Here is a 22897-nt window from a genome sequence, read left to right on the forward strand (position 1 = left end):
AAAACAGCGTTGCAGCATTCTGCTAAACATCTGAAATAGATGGGGACTTGTTGAGAGCTCTTCCGACATAATCTAAGTCTCTGGAAGTCCCGAGATCCCAATTTAATTTTAAAAAAGACATTATTTATGCCCTCAACGCTGTCACGCTTGTGCACCAGCTTCCAGCAGGGTCTGCTTTAGAAACGGTGTAAATAACTTAAATAAAAAATGTATTATTTAAATTCACCATTTTTGGGTGAACTTATCCTTTAAGTTGTTGTTTTTTTACATTAATATATTACCCACGTGTATGTTTCAAAGAAAAATGGGGGAGTATAAATACAGTTGGCTAAAATAATAACTTAAAAACAAAGCCTCTTGTCTGTGGTGATTTTTTTAGAAGGTTAAATGATACTAATCAAAACAAAGTTTAGTTCTGATTACAAAGAGTTTACTGTAGTCCAAAAGTGTAGTTAAGTTCAGTAAATCAGGTGAAAAAAACAGCAAATGTTATTAATTGTTTTAAAATAGCAAACATCGACTAATGGATTAGAACAACTATTTTTATTACGTTTCATAAACACTTAATCTGAAGAATTAGGCTGATTTACGTTGGATTAGGGCAAAATTTTAAATAAATGTTCATTAACTGAGGCAAAAAACCTAAACTTGAAAAAAACAGTTTTATTGTATTTCTTCTCCTACATTTTATTTTCATATAACAAAATTTATATACTCGATAGATTAAAGTCAAAGAAATAAGTTAGTTGTGACGCTGTATACTTTTATTTTGAAGGTAATCTAACCTATTTTTTTAGTCTTCCTCTGGCTAATTGTGGCTGACCTGATGCAGCTCTTCTTCACATGGGAGACCTGCAGGAAGGAGGGGAGGGAGTGTGTGTGTGTGTGTGTGTGTGTGTGTGTGTGTGTGTGTGTGTGTGTGTGTGTGTACGTGTGTGACTTTCATTGGCGTTGAGCAATCATGGGATGGATGGATGGATACTGTGTCCAGAACCCAAATCGGGACGGTGGTCATATGTCCTGGCAGCCTGCTGCCTTATTTAGAAGGAAGGTGTAAAAACAGTCACAGGAGAGCGAATGGCGATCCTGTCTGACACTTCCTTAGCTGTTTGTTCAGGAAGTTTACATAACCAGATATTTCGCCTGGTCAGATTGCGCGTTATTATTGTAAGTAACACACTCTGCAACTAACAGAATAATGTACCCTGCATGAATCGAATACATGGCATGGTTTTGGTTATTGCATCGAGGTCAGGTCCAGAAATAAAGCGGTACAGGAAATGTGCATTTGGTCCCATTACACATTTGTGCTTTATATCCAAGTTGACATGTCTCATTCTATGCTATACTATTTTCCCTTATAAATATTTCATATAAATATAACATAAATAAATAAATATTTCTAAAAATGTGCTTAAAATGTCGGGCAAATAAAAATAAATCCGAGCTGAGTGCAGTGGGTTCACCCTTCTTTACATCCCCTGTTTGCATCCCGTCCTGCAGGGTGCTGGTAGGAGATGAAGGCTCGGGGGAATTCCAAACGCGTCACACAGCACCAGGCTCTGGGGCCCCGAGGTGCTCTAGGCTGCCAGGGAGCCTCAGGCCCACCTTAGCAACCGCAGAGGCCTTGTTGCCGATAAACAGCAGTGGCAAGACAACCCATGACGGAAAAACAACAAACAAACAAAACATTTCATACAGTACGTCTTAAAATGTGCATATACGGTGAATCGCGACAGAAATGTATTTATGCATGTGGACAGTCATTATAAATACATTTTAATTTGCAAATAAGTTTTCATATGCTCTATGCTGTCGACATTACTACAGGGAAAATACATTTTTATAGTGAATGTATTTATTGTAATAATGTCCAAGTACTTAAAAGAGTTAAAAAAGGGGGAGAAAACAAAATATTATGTCCTGACAGGCATGAAACTTGATATATTCTTTAAAAATATAAATTTTTAATAACACTAATATGGTAGAATTCAATACCCTCAATATTCACACCACGGTATACCTTGAAACTGTTACATTGCTGCAAACCACTTGTATTCACCTCAAATTTATACATCTACTCCACTAGATTTATCTGACAGCTGCAGTTACTTGCTGATTTTTGGATTTTTACTTTTAAAACATCAGTTTATGAAATGTATTCCAACAAAAGTAGCTTTAATTAGCTCTACCTCAACCTGCTACAACAAAAAGACACGTAAATATTAATGCATCAGTAGAAACAATCTCTCAATATGTCATTAATCATTTAACACTCACAGCATTCATTTACTTTTGATACTTTGTTTTGGAGATAATACTTTCAATTAAAGATATAATATATAGGAGTTCTGCATTAAAATGTCTAAATACAACTAGACCTCAGTTATATGTTTTGTTGAGTTGTGTACTTCAACATTATCCTGGATGTTTCCAACAATGTTTAAGCTCAGAAAAAGGGATAGAGAAGTTTGCAAGCCAGACTAAACTTAACATGAGTAATAATTTAAAACATTATCTCGTCTGTGAAAATGTGTGCCTAAGTCAAATCAGATATGTCATAAACTAGGTCAACAGGTCAACTCTCAGTGAATTCAGCACTCACCAGAGACGCCAGTTCCCCTCTACTCTCTGTAACCTTATGTTCATGAAGAAGATTTTCCCTACGGCTGCAGTCAGCAATTATGTGTATAAACATCTAACAATGGAGGTCACCTCTGCAGACCCCTGCTGCAGTCAGGTTGATAAACAGGAGTGAAGACAAATCTTTTTAATCCCAAAAGTTATAAAGTAATCTCTTAGCCCTCTTCCCGTTGGTAAAAAGCTTCAGATCAGAGCAGAATCTGATGGGTGTTTATTCCTCCAGAAGGTCTGGCTATGCACCTGACTCTTAGCAGCTACAGTGGCTATGCCTGCTTGCTCCCTCTGGCCTTTTGTTTTGTTTTGACACCTAGCGGCAGTAGTTACATATCGTATTTACTTTACTTGACATGGATTTACATTTTTAGCAATAAGTCCACCACTTTTGTCAGGACTTATATTTCATAAAAACTACTGGAAAGATGAGTCCTTCATGAGACTTTCGTGATCCTCTGACCTTCGATTTAGCACAACTGACATCTGCAATATTGAGTAAAATGCCTCAAAAACTGTTAGACAGATTGACATCAAGTTTTCTGTCGACATTTCTGTTCCCCTCAAGACAAACTGTCTTGATAGAGAAAACCAGGACTTTTTAGTCACAGTGGAGCAGATAGACTGAACCACATCGGATAGCAAATTAATGAGACAGCCTCTTGATTTGCTGTGTAAGCACAAGGCTATGCAATCCAAGGCAACCAACAGCCTGAATAGACAAAACTACTGGTTTATTGACAGAGTGTAACTTCAATCAATGGAGAGTGGGTGGTGAGACGGTGCTGAGCCCTTGAGATTAATTCTGCTAATACTGTCGTACTGGCATGACGCTGAGGCTGCTATTTTAGTAACAACACCTTTTTGTAATGCAATAATCAGGAGTAAATGCATTTTTGGCTTATCTTTAAATATTAATTGATTTAATATGCTGTTTATTTATTTTTTTAAATATCAGAAAATAGTGAAAGAAGCCCCTTTTTTCCGACCAGCAGCCTAAAAACCTAAAGATATTCAATTTACTATGATTCTAAGATTAAAAAATCATCATATACATGGCATTTTTGCTGAAAACATATCTTAAAGGGGTACCATAGTGATATAATGTTGCACTTCCAAATTGTTGGGGGGCTCACAAGAGACAGATTCAAACAGGAATGGTCAAATTTGAAGCAGTAGAGGTCAAGATATCCTGCCTTTAAGAAGCATAGTATATGTCGAATCTTCAAAAACACTGGAGCCTACATTTCCCATAATGCAACTCAAGTGTGTCTTTTATTACAACCTTCCTGCCTCTTCAACACTCTCTTCTTTCAAATGTCACGCCTGCAGTTTGTGTAGCAGGTTCGCTTAGAAATGGACGTCCGGGTCAGTAGCAGTACTCTTTGTGACAAGTAAACTGAATTTCATGTGCAAAAACAGTGAAGTTCTCTTATTTAAATAGCTGCAGATTAATTTTCTGTTGATCAACGAAGCGATTAATTAACTTATGGTTGCAGCTCTAGACTGAAGCAAGAGAGAATCGAGCTACGGACACTGACTAACCTCAACAACTGCATCTGAGTCACAGTGGGGCAACAAGGGGACAGAGGGAGGTAGATGGAAAATTGCCCACATAACACTGCAAATTGATTTTGTCTATAGACTCGCCTTGACTGAATATATTAGAGCTAAAGAAGAAGAGCAGAAACTAGAGACTCGGGGAGAGAAAAGTATCTGCAGTTTACTATTGTCAGGTCAGCTGTCTTTGTTGCCATTATGGGATCTATTTAGTGCACTCACACACACACACATCAATCAGAAAGTGCTCAAGAGGGAATAGCCATACAAACAGCTTTTGTGCATATTACCAAAGTGTAAGTAACTGGATACAGGAGGACGCAAAGCTCTTTCAATTACTGTTTTATTAACGTGGGGTTTAAAAGACGATATTGAAACAACAGCTGGGGAGACCCAGAGATGGAGGGGGATTTCTCTGGAATGACATCAGAATCGCTGGCATAGACGAGCAATAATACTCAGTCCAACCAAGGCTGCACAGGCCTTCACAGAGAGACACTGGGTTACCAGTTGAATAGCACAGTTAATAGAATATTTATATTATTATTAAACAATATTTACATATACAAATGCCTTGATTGGCCCAGGGTCACACTGAGCTACAGAGATTTTTGAAAGTTGAACTACAGAGGAAAGTTAAAAAAAGCTCAACTCTATTTCTTCACTACAAGAGGAGTGAATGATACAGCGACAGGTCAAGTACTTAGTCCAGTCACTTTGACGTTAAGTCGGTATAATATTTTTACCGTCCTATTTTTACATGTTAATATGCTAACCGGCTAAACATGCTAACAGCTGATGTTAATGTGATTTTTTTTTCCTCAGGTTTTTTAAGTAATAATAAACATATTAAACTTAAACTTTGGACCTAATAATGGTGCCTTTTGAAAAGTCAGGATATCATTTAAGTTGAGACAACTGGTTGGGTACCATTGACTTTTGAACCAATACGATACCGATACCTGGAATTTGGTACCGGTAGCCAACAGCACCTTTTTTCAGTACTTTTCTCTCTCCGTAATAACATTAATGTAATATCAGTGTTTTTACTTTGTGTACTTTACTCAGCCTGGATAACTGGACTAAAATGTAGAAACTGAGGGAATATCAGCACAGTAATTGTCAAAAGAAAACATTATTATAACAGTAGAGGGCAAAAATACACACAAATAACTCTCCATTAGTGAAAAGTCAAGGCTCACCAAAGTAATTAGGATCTATCCTCTTGAAACCATGAAAGTGCCAATGCCAATCTATCTAGTAGATGTTTATATATTTCCCTGGATATTTGACAACTTTGACCTGCTAGTGTCAGGTGTCAAAGTTAGGCTCAGGGGATCAGCAAAGTCATTGGATTGATCCTCTGAGGACTATGAATATCTGTAGCAAATTTCATGACAATCCAGTCAGTAGTTGTTGAGATATTTCAACCTGGACCAAAAGTGTTGGACACACTGACGACAGCCCGACTTTGACATCCATGGAGCCAGCATGCTTAGCATGACTAAAAATCCACTTCCGTGCCAACAATACTTTTGCATGACATGAGATATTATACTCACTGCTGTGTGAGGCAACTCTGACGCTTCCCAAAGACTCTGACTTAATCCAGATACACCATATCTCACATCATGTACCATTCAATCCCCAAACCTCAGCCACTACACTGATATGAAATCCTTTGCTCAAGTGAGAAAACTTTACATTATTGAGCAGATCGCAGTGAAGTGGTGATCGATCGAAAACAATTGGATTTCAATCCGAGGGAGTCTGGGCTTGTAAAATTGTAACGGTACCACCCTGAAAGGAGCTTTGGGTTCAGATTTTTTGCTGAATCAGTTTATGTATAATTCAACAACCAACAACTGCACAGCGTTGTGCTCCTTCACTGCTGCTTTGTAAATTCGTGACATGGAGAGTAGCAGCAAATCCACCGGGAACAAGATACTGACATGCCGTCTTACTAGAACATATGCAGGAGGTGAATATATACTGAGAGATCTGCTCTGCTTTCACTAATATTGTGTCAGAGAGAAGACAAAGAGCTGCTTGTCAGAAGGGAGTGTTCCCAGTAAAAATATCTTTTCAAGGGTAAAGCTTGTGCACCTTGCAGAGAAAGATGTGCCTGCTGCTAAATTGGGCGTAGAGTGACTAAGGGGAAAAGAAGGAAGGCAGAGGTGACTTTTACACTGATTACAAATGCCAACCAATGACACAGCAATTTTTATGTTCACGTCAGTAAGATATACTGTATATTATAAAGCAAAACAAATACCTATCTGTCATCAGGATTGTTTGGATGACTATCAGCAAGGCTTCCATGGAGAGTAATACTACCTTTTAAATAAAAACAAAAACAGTGAATGGCAACCTCTGGGGCTGAAAAAAGAAGCGCAGAAATACCAAAAACTGCAGTCCATCGGATGGCCACTTGAGGCTGGCTCCTAAAGCAAGTCAGTGCCCATAACAGCCCATGTAAAAATGCCCAACTTCAAAGCAGATATAAACATGTTTACGAAAAATGGTTTTGGTCTCTATACCTACTTCCTCGGCTTGTGACAACTGTGCAGGGAGAACATTTTCTGTAAAACTTCAATTATATGAAGGTTTAAAGTAATAATCTCAAGGATTTTCATGTAAATAAATAAATGTTAAGTCACTATCTATCTCCGAATGAGGTAACACAATGATGATTGAGCCTATGGCCCACTGATGAAAGCCCTTGCATTTGCTGTAATACCAAAGATGTACACTGGGTGTTGGTGGCAACTATCCCGTAAAATATCACAATTGGCCAGAGAGAGTAGCTGGTTTGCACTCGAAATAACAGTTTTGTTTGGCCTGGTCTCTGCTAGCGTTGAGGGTAAATGGTTAACGTTACTGGTAACAGTCATGGCCGAACAAACATAGAAAAGACCGATAACAGCGGATGATGAAATGGAGGAATGAATGGAATGAAATGAGGATGGCAAAGCTGCCAACTGCCGACTGACTGACGTCACACAGGCAACACTGGATCTCTGGGAAGAAGCGAGGTCCAATAATACACCTGCAATTGCCGCTTCTGGAAATCTTCAAGGTTGCCACTTTATCAAAAATAAATGTATGTAAATATTGGACATTGGACCGGACTAATTGGACTAACAGACCAGAGTGGAGGTACAGGCGCCAGTGTTTCAAGAGCTGGCGAGCTGTGGCGCCTTAGCAGACGTAAACTTCCAAAGTCAAGCAGAGCACAGAGTTTGTTTTTTAAACTTTTAGGATTAAAAAAGTGGATTTGTCTTCACTTCTCCGTCTGTAGCAACGAGTTACAGTGGTTCCACTGAAATGTACTATAATTCTTTATTGATTGCTGAAGGGAGGAGAAATGTACTTCACTTTATGAACAATAGAGGAGATGGTGGGAAGAAAAGAAAAGACACTACTGGATAACAGAAAGAAATTGAGCCCCTTGGTGCCTTTTGTTGCTCGCTCTCCAGCAGCTAATGTACAGTGAGGTGTATTGGCTGTTTGGGGAGAATAAACCCCTCGCGGTCAAACTCACACAAGTAATTTGAGGTGAAATTCTCTTCTCTTAATGTGTGAACCATGCCCCCAGAAAGAGCGCCATGCTTTGAAGCCAGTTTTCATAGTGGCCAAACTGTGTAATTACATCGTTACGTGATGTACTGCGGCCAAAAATACTTTTCTCCATTAGCTTATATTGTGAAAGAAGCATCTGTAAAACATTTCATAAATTTTTTTTCATGTCACAACCCCCACGAAATGACTCGTTTCACTGTCATAACTAGAAGAGCTACACGATTAAATTATTTTATCCCCATTCAAGTTAGCTGTGCGCTAAACCGGAAGTGATCCTGCTCAGTCGGTGGAGACTAGAGACTTGTGTGCACGCTCTATGGGCCACACAACACGGAAGATCGTGGTATTTTCATACCCAGGAAGTCAAGCTTTTTTGGCTTCACCTCCTACCAAGCCTTAGCTAGCTTGGTGGCTTCCAGTTAGATGGGCTTGTTTAACAAAATAGGCTCACTTCAGCTCCACCCATGCTCCACCTCTGCCCATTTTTGATTAGTTAGATTAGCAGTTAGACGGCGTCAGGTACTGCAAAGACAGCAATGAGCTTCATTCTGCCTCTTCAGAGACCTATGGGAGATGTCACAGTCCACTATTTTAAACTTACTGTTCTCTGTAAGGATACTCAATTAATCTTGATCAGTTAAATAATTCTATCCAGCAACAATTCAACATTTTCACTGCCACTGCAAATGTTAGAATTACCAATTTTCATTATGACAGTGTATTGAATATAGTTGTGTTTTGGACTGTTGGTCGGGTTTATTTGAATGTGTCTTTTTGCACTTTGGCATTTTTTCCACCAACTACTAACTGATTTATTGAAGAAAAACATGTGGTCAAACAATAAAATCAGCCATAAATACATAGACTTTCTTCCCTGCATCCCATTTTGGTGCAGAAACCAAACTCTTTAAGGGAGGTGAATGGTGAATGCCTCCCATGATGCCTATTGATCTCCATTTAAGCTCAGTAATCACGCCGCATCCCTGGAGAACTGAAAGGCATGAAAACGTCTGTTTAGCGAGATGTGAGCAAACAGTTTTGTGAGCCTTACATGGTGAGCTGTTAACCTGAAGTGTGCGAGCTAGGCAGAGATGCCGACTCACGAAATCCTGTATGTTTTGCAGAGCATTCATCTTTATTTGTCCCAAGGATCAGATTTAAGGCCTGTTGCTTCAGGTCTACCAAGACCAATAAAGCAATAACACCTGCCAACAAACCCATTACATCAGATTAATTACTGTGGACAACTCGAGCAAAAATTGCTGAGATATTTAATTGAGAATCAGACTCATAGCTTAAAGGGAACACGTTGCTGTAATTTTCTTTGATGCCTTCCACTTAAAATAACAAATCTGCCTTGTTTTTTCCCTCCACTGAACCAAATATCAGGTATGGGACCACTGAGGCTAACGTTTCATCAGTGCGACATCCTCGCCATAACTGGCTCCTTCGAGGCAAAAAACTGTCCGACTTACTTGGGGCCACGAGGAAAGCTCTGTTTACGTGGCTGCCATGCTTAAAGTCAGACAGTTTGGTTTATGGCTGCAGGAAGAGATAGAGATCAGAGGAGGTGTCAGCTGCTGAGTCGGCAGCCGATTCCCCCTGGCTCCTCTTCCCTCTCTCCCAGGAACCCAACACCGAGCCAGGCCACCAGGACCGAGCAGGAGAATGTGAGGAATTCTCTCAACACATTTGCTCACTGCTTTGCACGTTCTCACCCCTATGGGATGTAAAGAGTGCCGCCGGCCCCGAGGATGCGACCACCTTGCTCCACAGTGAAACGCGAGGGTGGGCGAGAGGCGGCAATGAGCGGAGGATCAAGGCAATTTGGCTGATGGGAAGAGGAGAGCGTCAGGAATGGCACACTGCTGAGAGAGTGAGTCATCCTGGACGGAGCTGCTGTCATTGGGCCAGCACAACAAAGATCAGATCATTTATTTTTGTCACGGCCCCTGCTGGATGAAATCTAAACCCCCAAGGAGTTGATCAAAGGTTCTGGCATGCTGCCTGTCCTGGAGAGCAGCTAATAAATATGATAGTCAAGAATGATCCAGAAGAATCAGTGGTAGACTGTGGTTTATCTAGACCATTTTTTTAAGAGTCTACAGCCTCTTTCACACATGCAGTCTAAACCCCCAAATGTTCAGGAACATGTAAATAGGAGCAGGTACCAGTATTCCCGAGAAATCTGTACTGCCAGTTTCCCACCTCAAGATCTAGTAACATTTCAGGGAAAATGCTAATATGGCCGTGAAGCGAGCAAACCTAGCATAAGCATACTCCGCTGATGACGATTTTTAAATCCACAAATTGTTTATTACTTGTCTTGCAAACATGTTCCTTGCCCACCATGTTCCTGAAAATAATAAGAGACGTCATCCTCTGCGTACACGTACATCCGGCCTTGCCCTTTCTTCTTCTAACCCTTCTGATGTGTTTTATAGCCGTTGGCATCCATGACTGTTGCATTACCGCCATCTGCTGGACTGTATCTTGTCCCATATATTCCGGTAGTGCCATGTTCCTGCATGTTCATGTCAGACATTTTTACTTGTAGTAGGAAAAGCACAGGTGAGACTTATACAGTTAATTATGGCTGAATTCCATTTAGCTGCTTCACTTTCATGGTCCTGAATCAGCCGTTATGACAGTCATGATTTAGGCTACTGGAAAACCTGAATAGAACTGAGCCATCATAATGTCATTATAAATACCAGTGCTTTTCCTGCTATGTCGAATTCAAAGGTCTTACAAAGTAACTGATTGAGAATGCAGGTGAATCAATCAAGTGATAAACTCAGTAGTGACAACTGGTGGGCAGGTGTGGAACAACCGGAAGGAGGCAGGAGGATGGAGTACCTGTCACCGCTGTGAAAAATAGGTTTTTGTGCAAGCAGGACATTACTGTTGTAGTTTAGGCCATCCAGAATTAAAACATAACACTATTCTCCTCCAGTAGAGCTTTGTATTGAAAAATGGAGATTCAATTGATTTGTTTAGCTGCAACTGTAACAGTTGTAATATTGTATTTTGTGTTTATGATTACTTCTATTTCTCCTGTTAATTTCTGTTTCCACTAAGAGTAAGCATTTATTTCTTCATGGTAAATCTGTAAAGTTTTTGTCAATGATTGAAACAGCTAATAAAGCTTTGTATACCTGTCAAAGGTTGCTCAACAGTTTTTCATTTGTGATGACAGACAAAACTAACAAAATGAAGTCCAGGCTGTGCAAAACTTTCCTTTAACACAGTAGTGAAACACTCTCCCAACCCTCTCACATGTGGACATCGCCCTCTGCTGTCAAACAGACGTAAGGACACCCAGTGCCTGTCTGATGGATAATAACTCACTGCATTGCAGCACTGGGACGCTGGCATGTGGTTTGACTGGGATTAATGGCACTTTACTTTGAACAAAACTTGTGAGAAGTATATTTTATTGGAAGTGAAATTGTCTGAAGAACATTATGCACACGATGCTTGACTCACTGAGTGTTTACAAACCGCATAAGCTTCATCTGATACATAATGTGCTGTCCAGATGGTCAGCTAAACATAGTAAAGAAAACTGTGTCATCCTCTGCATTGCAGGTAGTGTGTCTCAGTGGAGTATCAACATAAAATAGAACCTCAGGCCATCATTTGATTATAAATGGACCAGTGAGTCAGAACCACAGATTCCAATAAGTTTCTCCAGTTATGTTTTGGCTCATTGACTGATCTCTTCTTTATTTTACAGTGAAAGGTTGCGACTATCTTTACCAACTGACACAGATTACATGTTTATCGAGCTGCATGAGTCCTCGTGAGGAAACCAGAGACCCTGGAATTGCTACAGTAAGTACACTGAGAGCCTGCTGCTGTCAAAAGTATGTGGACACTTACTGGTTATCAAAGATGGCCGAGTGTTTTGTGCAGAGTACTTTGTTGGAAATGCACAGCAGAGAATCTAATCCAGCTGATCTATCAACAAATGAGGCAGCAGCGAGTGCATTGCATCCCAGGCATGACGAGACATAAGTCACCGAGGTCTCATGTGCTTGTGTCCTTTTGCCTGTGACCTCTCTGTTAAAAGGTCGTCCTAATGAGACTGCTCTCTGGTAACCTTCAAGTGCCACGCTGGAGTGCAGGAAACAATGCTGCGTTACCGATGCTATTTTGAATGGTGTCACAGTGTAAAACTGGCAGCGTTGAATTATTGCCGGCCCTTTGATGCTGTTTTTATCCCTGCAGTCTTGTCAACACGTATAATCATACTGTAGATTCTCGATCCTGGGTCTGATATTGTCAATAACGCTGCCCAAAAACACAAGCAGAAACGTCTTGTCATGGTGACTCAGCACTTTATTATGGCCTTTGTAAAATTCTTGTTCAGTAATTGTCATACTGTGTGCTCTGGCGCAGCAGCTCCCAAACTGGTGTCATGTCGCCAGAGTCCCAAGATAAACCTGAAGGGTCACCAGACGATTAAAAGAGTAGTCCACCATTTTTAAAAAGTAAAAAAATCGATGGAGCAGAACCAGAGATATGCATGCAGTCCTCCTCTTTGTCAAAACAGGGTGCCTACATTACCCACAATGCAATTTGACAACCAATAGTTTGGTCAGCATTATTAGCATGCATTTTTATGGATGCCACTGCTTTTCATGCAGGATCCAGCCTACTCTGCCTCTGTGGTTTGTGTCTATCGTTTTTGTATGAAGAAGTCTTCGACGGCTCCGTGGGCCTGGTACTCCATGCTAAATACATCCATCCAAGAAAAGCAGTAATGTTCAACTTCTTGCCTTCGAAGAAACTTGGAAAACAATCTGACAAAGATTTTCATGCCACGATGAATTAACTGTTTAAACAGACTACAACAGTCAGCTGTGGAGCTTATATAGCGTGTTGTGTGCTGTAGTCTCCCAGGTAAACACACCAACCTCCCCAGTTGTCGAAACTGCAGTATCTCTGGGCTAGTGAGGCAGAGCGGGCAGCCCGGTGGCTGACGAGGTTGTTGTGCAAGAAAACACACATAACCAGAGCTGCACTATGAGTTCACAGTTTGAGTCAAGAGTAGAATGTAACCAACAAAAGCAACCAATCAGAGGCGGAGTAGGACGGGTCTTGCAAAAAAAAAAGCAGCGGGATCAGAGATGGTGTCTGTTATGCTAGTACCGGCCTCAAGCTGCTACCCTCAAGTAGAAATGACGAGCAGGCAACAGATGTCTGGTTCTTTCTAACTGCACACCAACAGATTAAACTTGTAGTCTTTAGACCCAACTGACACTGACTCAGGTGACATCACTTGAGGCAATTTATCAGATTAATATGGATGCCTCCCATCAACCAAAAAACAGTTTAATGCAATTAAACCAAACAATTTAATGGATATGATACTACATTGTCAATGCACGGTATTTTTGTTCTCACATGACCAATTCAGAGCAGAAGGCCATAACCTGTGATGAGGGGTCACAAGCGGACTCATTCTTAGGGGTCACAAGCCAAACAGGTTGGGAACAACTGCACCAACACTCCTTGTTACTGTCAGTCACCTGCAAGACGTTAAACAATCCCAAATGACGGTGCAAAAGTCAGATTCGTAGCTTAAATCACTTTTTCTGTTACTTTGTGTTATGTCTGGACACAAAAGCACTTGTCAACCTATGTTTGTGCAGTCAGTCACAAGCCCACACTTCCTAAAATCTCTTTGTAATTGTTCCTCTCTAGTCGCTCATCTCCCTTGCAATTAGCTTTGTGGCTGCCGCGTGTGTACTCCAAGAAAAAAAAACGAAAGCATGCACTTAGGAAGACCAAGTCCTAGAAAACAAACTCCGGAAGCCACTGACAGTTCTGTCTGCCCACTCTGGTTCCCTGGCTAAAGCCGTGGCTGCTGTGGCTCTGCTGTGGTTGCCACTTGTCCATGCCTAAAGACATCTGACGCAGGGCCATTTCTAGGTTACAATAACAACCCCACACTGACACTGCTGCCACGCCGGATATCCGAAACACTAAGGAACTCATCAAGGCATATTTAGTTTGGGGCTTGTAAATAACTGGTGCCCCCTGCAGAACACCAGTACATTTTTCTCATTGACGGAGCATTTTGTCTTCGTGAAGAGCGAAAAATATTTCCAGCTTGCAGCATAATGACACAGAGTTTATGGGCAGCAGAATGGAAAACATCATCTTTCATTTCATATTCATGCAAAACACGTCAACCTTTAGCATCTTACCTGAAACATCTCAATAGTAGAGCACCAATCTATTTTTTCTTTGCTCTGCGTGGAATGTAAATAACAACACTGCAGTCTCCGCCCGCGGAACGACCATACAAGGACAACGGCGCTGGACTGAGAGTGCCCCACACAAACTACCAGTCTGAGATGCTATACAGTGCATAATGATGGCATTCACATCAGTGGTTGAGGGGGAAAACTGCCTCCTGACCACTTCCAACTAACAAGCTCAAATTAAGACCACCGATGACCTCACGACTTCCAACTAGGCTAGTAAATCCAGCTGGATGTCTTATTCCAAAATAGTCTGGTAATACTGCCTGCTGGTGCCACGGATAGAAATCACAATTACAAGTTTGTTACATATCTTGAAATACAACAGGTGAATATAAGTCAGTTAGACTGACTTAAACTGTCTGCTGGATGTTGTTGCCTTTATATCATTTATTCTCTTTTTAAGAACAGACATTAATATTTATTTGGCAGTTGTGCATTATACATAGACCATTATGTCGACAGTATTCCTGCTATCACCAATTTTATCATTATTCCACTCGAAATAACTGTAAACTTGGTCAAATTTACTTTGACATCTCACTTTTTAAATTAAGCACCTTTAAAACCTGCACAATTTAAGGGAGCTGTATTTTAATGTCTGCAATATTATCTTTATCCACTAATTCTAATTGTCTTTTATTTTGTGCCCTTGTATATATGTATGTGTGCTTGCGTATGGAAACCTTGTTTTGTCTTTTTCCCATCCTTTTAATAGTATTATTTTATCTATTTCTTCCTTTTTTCAACAGACTAATGTAGATCATGCCCCGCTGAATGTTCCTTTGCATCCCTCCCTCTCATCTTTTGTTGCTTATGAGTATATTAATCTGTAATATTTGTATATGTTTAAACCGATAAAAACAAAACAATCCATACATTACAATAAAAGTGATGATAACCCTTATGAGTGTTTCAGGATAATTATTTTGATTTACCAAGCTCTGGGTGGAGGGAGAAAATCTATGATTGGAATTGTATTTTATATTAAAGAAGTTTGTGCCTGACAAATGTTTCAAATATGTATGACACAATGAATAATATGATGTTAACTAACTAACTAAATAACTTATTTTCTAGCCACCTGGATAAGAAAACAAAATGTAAACCAAAATCTGTTAATAGAAGATAAAAAGTAAAGTTAAGTTAAAAAAGTAAAAAATGTGTATTTCCTGTTTCTCTTCAGCTGTCACTATCTTAATGAAGAAGAAATACTAAAATGTGTGCACGAACAACATGTACAGCAGGTTCTTTCCATTTTTTTGTACATTTTACATTGCATACCTAAATATTTTTAACTCAGCACATAACTTTCACCAGAGTCATAATTTGAGAGGATATTTCCACTTTTAGTTGAGCGAAGCATAAATACACAGCATTCTGTTCTCCACCAGCGGTCACGTGCATTTGTTTGGGAACATATAGAGTGAGAGTGGAGGCGGTGCAATTTTCACTCCGGCAACATAAATCTAAATCATTTCCTTCACTCGAGATGTAAACATGGAGAGCTGCCAGAAGTGCCAAATAGGCACTCTCATCTCATAATTACCTTAAGTTTTATGACTTCTCAGGTGGTTAACAAGCCACCTATGTTACTAAAGCTGTTGTAATATCGTCTGGAACACAATATAAACATCTATATGTGTGATTGGAAGCGTGATGTTGTGACCGCAGTGTTGCATGACTGGATCTGATATTTTGGTCATGGCTGTAGGCAGCGCTGGAGGAGTTTAGGAATGTGTGACCACAGGGCCCTTTGGCCCCACGGCTGCATGTCTTCCTCCCTTGTCTGGGTCCGAAGACACGGACCATCACACCCCTGAACGTCTCCTCCAGGTCCACTGTGTGACAAACCGCAGCCGACAGCCACCCACTCACAAACTAGAAAATGACAACCCTCGGGATGGCTGCTGCTCTCTTAGAAGTCCAGTAAAGATGGAGCGATTTCCCTTTTACTGCACTTCAGAGGGAGCTGTGATTGCTTCCGCCCTGAGAGTGGGCGACTGTGTGGCTGAAGACATGTCATGTTCATGTCAATCAGCAGGTCAGACTCAGTACCTCTCTGATCTGAGGCCCTGAAGCATCAGACTCCTACTGCCATCTGCTGGACTGGCTGCTAGGATGAACTCACTTCAGTGGCATAAATGACATTTCCATCGGCTGCAAATGGAGAAATGTTGTCCTCACTAAGTCAACACTTCAATTTAAATTTCTCATTATTTCATAAATATGGTCCATTTAAAATATTCATGGTAAGAACCTGGATAAAATGTGATATGCAATCAAATAATATCATCTGTATCAGAGCGACTGCAAGTATCCATATTGAACAAATAGTACATCTTGTATTATTATCACAATACAATAATAGAGTGCATTACATGTATTTTACACTGATTTTAAATATATTCTTGACATGTGACTGTTTGTATGCAGTATCTGCAAATATATCCCTAATAAACTGCATACAAACATATTTTTCTGTTTCTGTTTATTTTTTCAGTCTTGCCCCCACACACCTACATGTTCACTCATGCAAACTTAGGTTTGACTGTCTGGAGCTGTAGGTGTGGGATGAGTAACTACTTCAGACTGTCTTTGGTATGTAGGGTCTCAATATGTCCCTTTTTCTACTGGCAAGAGGAAATATTTCCTCAGAAGAACAGGAAGCAGAGAGACACCACAAGGCAGGGAGCAGATGTTGTCCTCAATATTAGTGTCTACAAGGATGATTCATTTAGCTTGATACATGTAATCGAAGCCAATCATGTATGTAAAGTAGAACCTAACTGGGGGACGCAGATACTGATATTGATATCTGACAGTTTAACATTATGATACTGCTGATAACATTATTTTATAAGGACTCTTTATATTTGGGTTTTAAAGAATTGGGACCAAAGTTTGCACTGGATTCTACTGATGAAACATAAACTTGTGTGTGCTCTCTCTGGGAAGATTTGTGTAATTAGGACGCTGTTTTTATATGACCTCAAACATACAGTATACTTGTGCCCATACAGATTTGTGGTAAGCCAATACCGACCAATATTATCAGTCAGGCTTGAAGGTAAAGTAAATAACAGTCAGGCAAACTCTTTAGAATATGCTCAATATTGCTCATTTTCCAATAGTTTCCTACATTTTATACAACAAACTATTAAATGGTAAATCAACAAAGTATTAAGCAGATTGTAATGATACTAAAGCTTATATTGCCCTTATCTGAAAAAAAGGAAATGAAACCATTCAGGTGTAAACAATGACAAATAATTTATCATATATAGCAAAAACATGTAAGTGGCAGATAATTACATTTATTGTTAGTTGCAGTCATACATCTTTCTTAGTGGTAATTAATTAATTAAAAATGATTTTGACTGTATTTGTAATTGCTGTTGTATTATGCTGCAAATGTTATGACAGTTGGTGTCTGAGGGCAAATTAAAGTTGTTTGCTAGCTTAACTATCTGTATTCTGGCCTTGCTAACTGTTCACAGCCACAACACAGCAACATTTATTGCATTAGTATTATTATTCCACGAAACACATTAAATATGAAGGCCCCATTTACTTACATATATTATATTTCCATCAGAAAGTATCTAATTTCCCCAAACACTAGGTTACTCACCAGATTGACTTCAGTTCTTCATCAGTGTAGCTCAGTCCAACGAGTAAGAGCGCCGGTGTATTTAACAGAAGCAGATTCGACGCTTTTTAAAAAAAAATGTTTTTTAGAAAAATAAATTAAACTCTTTAAGTGATTATTATTTTTGAAGACCAAGTTTAGTAACCATTCTCTGCGTTAGCTTTATTTTTTATTTTTTAATTATACATTAGTTTTTCTTAATAAACGAATCTGCTTCCGGTGTTCGTCAAATTAGTCAACAACACGTCACGTCTCCTCAGTTCAGGCGGGCTGGTTGAAAAGCGGAGCGAGTCCTTCAGGTGGCTGTTAGGTAATAAAAGTAACATTATCAACGTGTTACTCAGCTAAAGTGGACGCATTTCTCTCGGTTAATACTCGGATACGTGTTAGCAGTTGGGACTATCGACAATTAGCGCTATGTTAGCTTATCCAGCGTGCAAACGTTAGCATGTGTTTCTTTAGCTAACGTTATCAGTGTTGATGTAACGGCTAGCTAGCCAACTTAACATTGATGCTAGCTGAATAAAAAGCCTTTATCAGCTCTTAAATTCACAAGCAATGGACCGACCGCCAAGGTAAGTAGTTAAACCACCTTTTAAACCCCGATTCATAGTCTCAGTTTGTCTGGTGTTGTTAATGTCTGTTGAATGCTAACACGTTGTTTTCTGTTGACACAGGAAGACAAAGGTTGTGAGTTACTGTGAAGCCAAGGACTTTGAGGATGATGGTGAGTATATCTTGACGCTATACATGTTCATTTAACTGCATTTCTGTACCCTGCTATGCGAAACAGGGCGTAGATATTGATATAACTGTAAGGGAAACCTCCACACTGTTGTTGACATATAAATTGGCATTGCAAGTTAAAGCAAACAGTAATGTCCAGGGGTCGACTGATCTCATCTTTAGAGCAGATGATGGGCCACAATTTACTGTTTTTATGGCTAATCCATTGGACATTATTAATATTTCTTTTGCTTCTGGGAGCAGATGGACAGCCTTGCATGCTCTCGTATTTTAAAGTCACACATCTAAATGATTGGTCTTAGTCTAGATAGCATTAGTTTAAGCAATGTTGACCAAAAACACAATCCGATACAAAGCAGATACTCAGTCTGTTATATTAGCTGTACTACCATCGTCAGCACATTGCTGCTATCCTGTTGGTTTACTGACTGTAACCAGTCTACAACACTTATTAGGGACAGGAGAAGTTTAAGCCTTTTTTTTAAAATGGTGCCAGTGGCAACAGCTTATTTGCAGGAGACTTGAGATAGAAAGGAAGGGATACACTTATGCATATGTTGGCAGACTCCAATGTTTGTTCTTCATGTTGTGACAGATGAGGATTTTGCCTGTGTGAAGGCCCCACCCAGCAAAAAGCCCAGAGAGGATGTGAACCGGGAGCACAAGAAAACATCGAGCAAGTCCTCCAGTCAAGACTCCAACTCACAATCCAGCGAGAAGAGCAGGTAGCATACAAAGTAAAATAATAATAAAATTAAAAGTCACCAACTCGGATCTCTTTCGTTCTTTTTCACCTATGAAAAAAAAAAGGACAAATGCCACTCTACAAAGTAAAGATGCCAGCTGTAATGTTACAACAAATAGCCAACTCTCCACATAGGCACAGCTGCTGCATTGAATTCACTGAATACACTGTATGTTTATTCACTACTGATGCAGAAAGAGACGTGTAGTCGCAGTAAGACTTGGCTGATTGTCAGCCAGTTATAACACAATACTAAGAAATTTTAATTATGACCTTATGCAAACGACATGGCTTGAATCTTCTCAACATGAATTCTGTTTCTCACAGACGTCCACTGGATGAGAGGCTACATGAAAGAGATCTAGAAGCAGCAATTATACTATCCATGCTCGATAATACAGATGGGATAAAGGACCAGTCTCCCACCAGTAAAGGTAAAGGCTGTGGCTTTGAAAATGTAAGATCGAAAATATAATTGTCTATAGTAAAAGAGTTGACAACTTAAATGGACCTATTGAATATCTCCAGGACAAGTGAAGGTTCAAGTTCCTGTAGATGAAAACACAGATCTGACTTCTCTGTGCCGATCCAACTGCAGTGTGGATAGCAATATTTTGGGTAGATACACCTTATTTTTTGTCCTTAATATTGTTTGAAAGGGATAGGAATGGTTTGAAAATGTTATGCTGCTATTCATTTTTTGTTTTCTTCAGGCTTGGATGAAATCACATCAGAAAAAGAGTCACTTTCCAGACAGAGAAAGGCTGCTGTTAAAGCCACTGAGGACCAGAAGAAAAAGCTTACAGATGAAGATGAAGACTATGAGCCCAAACTGACCCCAGGTTGTCACTCTGTCCTCCCTCCCTAAATATTTGGCTTCTGTCTAATCACTGATTTACTATGTTGTTGTTTGTGTGTTAGTATAATAGCGATAATGCCTCTCCAGATTCAGGAAGTGATGAAGATTTCAGTGAACCAGCCGAGAGCGAAGATGAGGAATTCACAGTTAAGAAAGTCAGCAAAACAAAGAAGAAGGAGAAAGTAACCCAGAAAGAGAAAACCAAACCGCCCCCTGCTTCTAAAAAAGAAAAAACGGCACCAAAACCGTCAAAGTCCAAAACGCAGATAAAAGGTATGTTCTTGTAGCTCGTCAGAGAAGATTCAGTTTTTGCTGTGATTGTAATTTCATTTGGTAATTTTTATTAAAACAATGTTGTCTAACGGCAGCTTCCACACCAGTGAGAAGTCCTCCAACAGCTAAACTTGCCCCCAAAAGACCTTCATCATCCTCCACAGTCTCCACATCGAAACCTGCACCCTCTCTGAGCCCAGCAGGTGGCAGGATACCCAAGTGGAACCCACCAGGTGCAGTATGAACAACAACAGCAGCAAATACAAACCTCTGGAGACACTTAGGCCATGATCAGACTTGAAATTAAGCATCCGTCCTGAGTGATCCAATCACAAATGGACAACTCTGGCATTAACATGTGTCTTAACATGCATCTCGAGTAATAACTTGTGATTGCATCTCACTTCCACGCTCTGTATGCAAATAAACAGGCACCTCATTGGCACAACCAGACAAATGTTTTTAACACAAATGGAAAAAATATCATGTATAACATGTGCTGACTTTACAAAAAGGCTCAAAGGATTAAGAAAGTATGATAGACAGCGTTTCGCAAAGTTTATAATGTTTCTCCTGATGCAACACATCACAAAATTGAGCATTTTCCTAAGGGAGTCTGGTGACTTTCTCCACATTTGACAGAGAAGTTACCTATATTAGTTATTTTTTACTGTCCTTGTAACATTTGAAATGTTATCAATATGTTATATTCTTCACTAAATTTAAGATGCACTTCAGGAGCAGAAGCAGACAGGACTCTGACACCTTTTTCAAGGAAAAAAACAACTAAATGCATTTAATGCCACATTTACCAGAAGGCACAAATGAGTAAGCCGAAGCCATTTCAGGGAGTCTGGGCATAGTGCGCTTACTAGTTCAATGGCTGGACTGATTGAAACGGGGGGCAGGGGTGGATGGGAGTTTAGGAGCTGAACAGCCTTGGGAACAAAGGTTGCTCTCCTCCTCTGTGGATATTTACATTATGGTGAACCACATGGAAATCAGACAGTGTGTAATCTATTCTGCCTGTTGTTGTGGCTTCTTCTTCTTGGTAATAAGAGGTCTGAACAGGGCATTACAGTATGTTTGAAGGCTAATGTTGATACTTTTTTATCCGCAGGTCAAATTGGTAAGAGTCCCACTTCAGCTGGTCCAGCAGTGAAGTCTCCAGGTCAGGGTCTGCGCCTGGGACTGTCCCGCCGAGTTCGAGTCAAACCTCTTCACCCCAGCGTCACGAGTCACTGACGAATGATCACTGGTCTGTAGCTGTGTTTGAATGTGTCAGTTTTTGTTGTCATTTTAGCTTTATCACGTATTCTTTTAAAAAAAGATGCTTGTACATATAAAGTGATTTCCAGGATATGTTTTCATAGGATGCTCTCAACTTTAGGCATCTATGCAACATGCACCTTGAGCTATTGTTTCGTCATTTAGTGTACAGAAAGAACATGAAACAGTCAAAGGCTGCTTTGTTTACTGCTGAATGGAATCAGAGATTATTGCTATTATCACATGTTATCAGCACAGTCACTGTGTGTTTTTTCTCAGATTTCTTTGATTGCCCCGATTAGAGTTGTATGCAGGAAGAACTGTTGTCGTTTGTGGAGAAGTTTGACTTATCCTTTGTTTTTAACTAGTCTTATAATTTGTCTCCCCTTTGTCTTATTATTTGCAAACACTGTATATTATGTACATATATATAATAAAATTTAAAGGAAGTTTAATTTTGTGTGCTAATGAGACATTATCTTAAAGAGCTGGAACATTTAATGGACTTTGCTGTTAAAAGAGCAGCAGTGGAGTGCAACTTAGGAAATTTACTCAAGTACTTTATTTAGATACAAGTTTGAGGTACTTGTTTGAGGTACTCCACATTACATTACAAAGGGAAATGTTTACCTTTTTGTTTGTTGAAGTATTTCTCAGCTTAAAGGGGCACTACTTAGTTTTTGAGAAGAAACTCAGGTCATATTTACAATATTAATGAGGTAATAATACAAACTCGACAAGAAACAAACAAGCTGTTATCAGAGGAAAATAAGGTCACCCGAACACTGTTCAAAGCGAGAAAGGTGGCAGGTTCCGCCAAATATAAACAAAGTATAAAAGAGTATGAAATTGTGTTGTCAGTTAGTCAAAGGTCAATTTGTTTGACCTCTGAACTTCTTTTAAAATTAAGAGCAGCTGGAGTGAAAGTGATTTGCACTCATCTTTCCTTTAGCGGTCTGATAACGACACGCCCTGAGGTCACTGTCCTGCTTCACAGGAAAGGATTGGGTTCTCAGATTACAGACATTAGCCATGATCTCTATTGTTAGTGTTTGATCGAGTCATATCAGTGCACATCCTGAGGGAAAACCTCAAGTCATACCCTCAGGAGCCTTTGGTGTCTTTTCCCCATACAGTATTATGTACACAAACTGGAGCATTGGATACTGTATCTTGTGTCTGAAACCACAACATAATAAATCCTACTCCTCCCTTCACTCCTCCCTTCACCTTTCAATCAAAGTGTTTATTAAATTGCAAACAATAGCACAACAATATCATAGAAGTGGGTCGATCAAATG

General features: G+C 39.8%; 1 protein-coding gene and 1 long non-coding RNA gene across 3 annotated transcripts in view; both read left to right on the forward strand.

Annotated features, from left to right (window-relative positions):
- LOC311252313 overlaps positions 1 to 15038 on the forward strand; it is a 29617-nt gene extending 14579 nt beyond the window's left edge. The window contains exons 2-4 of one of the 2 annotated variants that reach the window (XR_014621514.1): positions 11368 to 11436; positions 11516 to 11613; positions 14804 to 15038. This is a non-coding gene — a long non-coding RNA (uncharacterized lncRNA). Of the gene's footprint in view, positions 1 to 11367; positions 11437 to 11515; positions 14047 to 14803 lie in introns of those variants that run through there. The other variant, XR_014621515.1, reaches the window with a different exon arrangement.
- Positions 15039 to 17945: 2907 nt separating this feature from the next.
- Positions 17946 to 22051, forward strand: rad51ap1 (RAD51 associated protein 1). The gene is made up of 9 exons (XM_084345705.1): positions 17946 to 18278; positions 18381 to 18430; positions 19046 to 19175; positions 19523 to 19629; positions 19724 to 19813; positions 19909 to 20037; positions 20142 to 20327; positions 20423 to 20560; positions 21448 to 22051. The coding sequence occupies exons 1-9, from the start codon at positions 18262 to 18264 to the stop codon at positions 21570 to 21572; spliced, it is 972 nt and encodes a 323-aa protein (XP_084201831.1). The 5' UTR covers positions 17946 to 18261; the 3' UTR covers positions 21573 to 22051.
- The last annotated feature ends 846 nt before the right edge of the window (positions 22052 to 22897 follow it).

This window comes from Pagrus pagrus (genome assembly GCF_965226575.1).
Source record: "Pagrus pagrus genome assembly, chromosome: 23".
Classification (NCBI taxonomy): Eukaryota; Metazoa; Chordata; class Actinopteri; order Spariformes; family Sparidae; genus Pagrus; species Pagrus pagrus.